General features: G+C 55.2%; 1 protein-coding gene across 1 annotated transcript in view; it reads right to left on the bottom strand.

The window, feature by feature from the left end:
* Positions 1-6000, bottom strand: part of GFRA2 (GDNF family receptor alpha 2) — a 77875-nt gene that overhangs the window by 4649 nt on the left and 67226 nt on the right. Inside the window, exon 7 of the mRNA XM_004685424.2 lies at positions 3841-4013. Within this exon, the coding sequence (XP_004685481.1) occupies positions 3841-4013 (173 nt within the window). The remainder of the gene's footprint in view (positions 1-3840; positions 4014-6000) is intronic.

Below are 6000 nucleotides of genomic sequence, written 5' to 3'. Positions count from 1 at the left end.
GAGGGGAGAGCACAGAGTCCACAGAGAGAAACAGTACAGGAGAACAGGCATCAGGGGAGGGGCCTTGGCTCTCTCCTCTGGCCAGCTCTCTGGCCAGCCCCAGGGCATCCAGCCCTGTGTATGTACTGGGGAGGGGTGGAGGTCTGAGGGTCGCCAGGCACTATGGGGTGTGTGTGTGTGTGGTCTGAGGGTCACCAGGCCCTTTGGTGGGAGAAAAGGGCTGGCCTCTGTGATGATCAGGGACAGGACCATCCACAGCATTCATCCTGAAGCAATGACCAGTGCAGCTTGCAGGTGCCAGGTCCACGATACTGCATGTGACCAAGTGTCCAGGGGCCATTTGGATCTTCCAGGCCATCCTAAAGCCCGGGCCTTCAAGTGCAGCAAGGTCTACTTTACAGGTCTTCGTTCACACAGAGCCAGCCTAGCCTTTCCTGTTTAGATCAGAGGGCCCTAGTTCTTGGTGTCCATTCCTACAAGACAGTCCTGGGTCCAAGCAGGGATGGGCCCAAGAGGCCACAGACCTGGGCTGGAATCTCAGTTCAGCCACTGACCTCTCTTCATGACTCGAGCCTTGGTGTCACCTATGAAACATGACAGACAGATGCAGCTCACTGACCCACTGTGATGATTGAACTCGGGGAGCAGGAAGCTGAGCAGAGCTCATTCTGCATGGGGAGATATAAGGACAGCAGGGAAGGCCAGAGTGGGCTGAAGCCCAGTGTCAGCCCAGAGCTACACAGATCTTACCCTCAGCACTCAGAAGGCCAAGCCCTGGAAGAGCCTCCCCTGACTCCCAGAACACAGTGAAGACTGCAGCAACCTCTCCCAGCCCAACCTAAGGCCCCTCACCCACTCCTAGCACACAGAACAATGGGGGGCTTGCCCATCCCCTGACCTTTTCTGCAAGTGGCCTGTGGGGGAGGTGTAGAGAGAAACATGTTCCACTACCAGATGTCAAACCACCTGTGGCTCAAACTCATTGCTTCTTCCCTCCCCATTAACTCTCAGTGGGGTTCTGAAGAGGAATGAGCAGCCTGCTCACACCCTAATGAGAGAAATAAACAGTCCTCAGCCCCCTCCACACCAATTAAGGGAACGGAAGTCTAGAGGCCTGCATTACCAAACCCCAGGGTACAGGCTCTCCTCTAAGGCCATCAGGCCACCCTAAAGCCCATGTCCCCAAATTCCTTGAATTCCAGTGGAAGAGCAGTCTGTGGGAACAGAGGTGGGCCTGCACCTGCTTGTCTGAGCCTCTCACAAGAGCAGGCTGTGGGGCCTGCAGAGTCCCAGACAGCACAAGCCTGAGGGTGACAGAAGGCAGGCCTCCCAACAGCGAGCCCTGGGGGCTCTGTGAGAGGGCCTGACCCACATGGTGAGGTGCCGTCAGAAGCATGAAAGACTGTGCAGTGGGACCAGAGGCAAGGGTTATTATTCTAGACATTTCTGCGACCATGAGGGGGATCCAGGTCTTCTCTTCCCTCCCTCCTAGGATGGCTTCCGGCAGTTCCCCCAGAGAGCATGCAAACTGGAGCCAGAGGAGCTCCTGCCAGGCAGGCGGCCTCCAGAGCCCCGGGAGCCACTGCTCCTGACTGTGAAGTTCTCCACAACTCACCGGACACCTCCACTTCCTATGGAAGGTGCACAAACTCCCCTGGAGTCACGCCAAGTCTAAGGCAGGTCCCCAGACCAGAGTCAACAGAGGACCAGGCTGGGGCAGAAAGACCAGGCAAACTGCTGAGCGGAAATGGGGAGTCACCAGGCAGCTGTGGTGTCCACGCCACTGGACTTCCCACACCCACATGAGTCCCCAGAGTCTTCGATAAGGGCAGCAGCCACTGCTGAATCAGTGTGTCCCCGGTGAGCAGCCCCAAGGGCTCTGATGAACATGTGGACCACACCAGAGCACAGTCGTCTGTGATGACCAGTCCTGACTGGCCGAGCCGCCCACCGCCATACCATGGAATTGAACAGGCAACTGGACCACAGGCCCCGGACCCTATAGCTACTCACGCATGTCGGTCCATGTGATTAGGAGCTGCCCGAGGGTAGCATGGACCCTAATGCCCAAACCAGGAAAGGCGACAGCATGGAGGGGAGCAGGGCATGGAGGGCCCCGCATTGAGGGCAACAGGAGTCAGCTGGCATGGGGATCCCACCGGGGAGGGCAGGATGGGGGCACAGCACCCACATCTTTGGTGCCAAGGATGCCCCACCAGACCCACCTGTTGAAGTCCTCCTCCTGGCGCTGTGAATGCCCAGTGTTTATTTGCTTTCCAGCTTTGTTGAGGTTATGATGGGCAATGAAAAAGGGCCAATCTAGGGCTATAACCTGATAGCCCAACATCTAAGCACACAAGTCAACCACATACCTGTCACTGCACACCTCTGCCATTTTCCATTTTTGTGATGAGAAAACTTAGGACCGCTCAGCAAAAGTCACGTGCAAGAAGGAGTGACGCCGTCTGCAGTCCCAGTGCAAACCACGTCTCCAGAACTCACTCACTGGGAGGCACCAAGACTTTCCCAGGAATGCACTCAGCTGATCCCAAGAGCCTGCCCACCCAAGGGCGTCCTCACCTGCCCCCTTCCACCGCCCTTGCACTTCTGGGCAAACTTGTGGGCAAACTCTAGCTGCCACCTTCCCCGTGCCCACACTGCCTCCTTTCTCTTCCTCAGCCGCCCAGGGCATTCAGCACTGGTTCTCTTTGTAACTCTCTGGGTGCATGTTGGGGTCAGGCGAGAGAAAATGTGAATGTGAGAATGAGTGTCAGTATGAGGGGGGGCTAGGGTGTGCCTCCACGGAGTCACATATGGCCCCAGCACATGACTGTGTCATCCTGGCTCAGTATCGCCCCCCCACAGGCATCGCACCAGACCTGTCCGTACACATTGCTGGTGTAACGAATGCCTGTGGGTGCTGGATGGACAAATGGATGAACAGAGCAAGAGGCAAGTGAAGATCATGGAACTGGATGCTTGCTACCTGATCCCACTGTTAGGGGGAAGGATGTCCTAAAGGAACTCTGCAGTGGACTCCACCCCCTACTCCAGCTTTCTGGACTCCACCCCCTTCTCCTGTGATTGGAAACTACAACTCCCAGCAGCACCAGGGAGAGAACTGCGAGGACCCCAGGGCGGAGCTAGCAGGAATTCTGGGACTTTGGGGGAATACATAGGGGTCCATTTTCTACGTCTGTTCTCTCTCGGGACCGGGTGGCTGGTAGCTATCAATGTTAATGGAGCTCCAAGTCAGCCAAGCTGGCAGGATGTTCTAGTTTTTTGTTTTTCTTTTTCCTTTCCCCAACCTATTATTGACCCTTTGTGTATGTGCCTACGGTACAACTGAATTTTAAGCACACAGGTGAGGACCCACAGACAGGCAGCCTAGTTCACACTGGGGTGCCCTATGACACCACCACTGCCCAGTGGTGGCAGTGACCAGGGCATGTCGCCGAATCCCTCTGTGTCCATTTTCTGTGTCTGAAACCAGAAGGCCAAGACCTCGCTGTGTGAGAATTAGTGTGCTGATGGACACGCGCTGGCAGATGGCTAACACGCAGTGACATTATGTTTCTCGGGGCCCCCGTGGTTCCTAGCACAATTCCGTGTAGAACAGGTGTTTTGTACGTGCAGGGAAGCTACCCCTGGTGAATGAGTACAAAGAAAACGAACTCTACTAGCTCTGCCCTGCTTCTGAGGACCCCCCTCCAGAGGGAGGGAATCGAGGCCCCCTTCCTGGCCCCCTGCTCCCCACACCCGCTCCTGGCATCACAGAGTTTCTCCAGGCTCCTGCCTGCCCCAACTCCTTGTCCCCAGAGGTAGAACCATGACCCTCACCTGGATGGATGTGCAGGTGGTGATGACACTGCTCCCCAGGCTGGTGCTGTCACTGAGGTCATCTGGCAAAGAAGGCGTTTTCTCTACCCGTGGGGCCTGTGTGGCCTGGAAGGAGGGGTTTTTAGGGGACAGGTTTACATCCGTGCCATTGCCAAAGGCCTGGATGGCGTTCCCTGTGGGGAGAGAGCAGGCAGACACAGAAATCAGGAGCCATCACTTCTACCCTCACCAAACCAACTGCCACCTCCCTGAAACAGCCCAGAATCTGGAGGCAGAAAGTGGCTTGTTCAAATTTAACTTTGCTGAAGTGCCTTTCAGATACCTGTGAGGCATGACACCCAGAGGAAAAAACAGCCAGCGGGGAGATGAAAAAAGGGCAGAAAATATGAATTGAAAGAACGAATGTAGAAAAAGAAAAAAGAAGAAGTTGGGGGATCAGGAAGGGGAGCAGGCACACCATCTTCTGCGCCACGGAACACCCAGGCGCTCCCCACCTCTGGTCTCCAGGGGCAGGTTCTCCTGACTCCCTGCCATTTCCAGACTCCTGCCGCTGGCTTCCAAGGGCTTCAGGCTCAGTCTTCCTCCCTCTTCACACCACCCCTCTTCCCTTGGGGGTGGAGCCCACACCCACTCCCACACCATCAGCCTGAATGATCTCCTGAGGGCTCACTAATGAGGCTTTTGGACAAAACTCTGTCCCCGGGACACAACCCTAAAACCAAGCGCCTGCAGGCACCTCACTCTGTGCACCAGGCTCCAATCCCCACATCTGCACAGCTAAAGCAGGCGACTCCCCCCAATGCCACGCTGACCTCCCTGCCACCAGTCTTGAAGATGCCATCTCCACCAACCCGGGCCCTCCAAGCTCCCGTGGACTTCCCTAACCACCCACTTGCCCCCAAAATGGAGCATATCCTGAGGTTCTGTTATAGGGCACCCCAAATCTGTTCCAGAACAGGGGGAGAAGGACACCCCTGAAGCCCCAAAACCCTGCCTGCTCTATAAGTGGGTTCTGCCATCTGCTGCAACAAGACAAAACATATATAAAACTTTAATGAAAAGGGACTTTAATACAGTAAATATACAATACGGAACACAAAGAATATACCTTCTAAATCAAACACCTGAAGTGACCCATCCCCTCGTGGGCAAAAGTCAACCCAAAAGGGATTGGCCCAAAGCAAGGCCTGAAAGCCAGACACAAGACTAAAAGCACCTTATGGCTGGGACCCATGGAAAAGGGTCAGAAATGGCCAGACAAATCTGGGAGGAAAAGAGCAAAATCAACATCAATATAAACACTGCCATAGTCACCTCCCTACAGGTCTCTCACCCACATCTGCCTTAACCAATCTAGGGTCAGGAAACAAGCACCGTTTCGTCACCACATGCTTGCTGCTCCATGTGGCTTCCTCGGGTCTCCTGGCTCTCCATCCAGCTTCCTTCTCTTCTTCTCTCTTCTCCTTTTTCTCAGCTCAGCTCCACCCTCCTGGGTGGGGTAGGGACCCTGGAACTTCCCTTTTTTCTAGGGACCACCCTGTTACAGTTTTCCCTCCCTCTCTGCTTTGCCCTCCTGCACTGCCCTGGGTCCCGTGGGCACCACCTCTCCCCTAAGCAGCTACTGCACCTTTCAGTGGGCTGTTTGGGCCACCTGTCAGAACCACATCTCCAGCCACACCTGCTTCCCGCCAGAGCCAAGAGCCGCCCACAGCACCACCTGCTGCTGACACCGCTTCCTGATCCACACCACCACCCCCCAAGTCACAGTGTAACAAGGGGGGCCCCCAGGAAAAGGGCAAGTTTCAGGTTCCCTGACCCATCCAGAAGGAGGGTGGAGCTGAGATCAGAAGAGAAGAGAAGGAATCTGAGGAAGAAGGAAGAAGGATGGAGAGCCAGAAGGAGATCTGAGGACGCCACATGGAGCACCAGGCATGTGATGAAGGATCCATGCTTCTTTCTTGGCCCTAGACTGGTTAAAAGCAATGTGGGTGAGAGACCCAGGGGGAGGTGACTATGGCAGTGTTAATATTGATTTTGATTTTGCTCTTTTCCTCCCAGACGTGTCTGGTCATTTCTGACCCTTTTCTATGGGTCCCGGCAGGGAGATGCTTTAGTCTTATGGCGGGCTTTCAGGCCTTGCTTTGGGCCAATCCCTTTTCT

The sequence above is a fragment of the Condylura cristata genome, unplaced genomic scaffold, assembly GCF_000260355.1.
Source record: "Condylura cristata isolate star-nosed mole 26May11 unplaced genomic scaffold, ConCri1.0 scaffold00018, whole genome shotgun sequence".
NCBI classification, from domain to species: Eukaryota; Metazoa; Chordata; class Mammalia; order Eulipotyphla; family Talpidae; genus Condylura; species Condylura cristata.
Note: the sequence above shows the minus strand (reverse complement) of the source record. Positions and strands in the feature narration are given on the sequence as shown.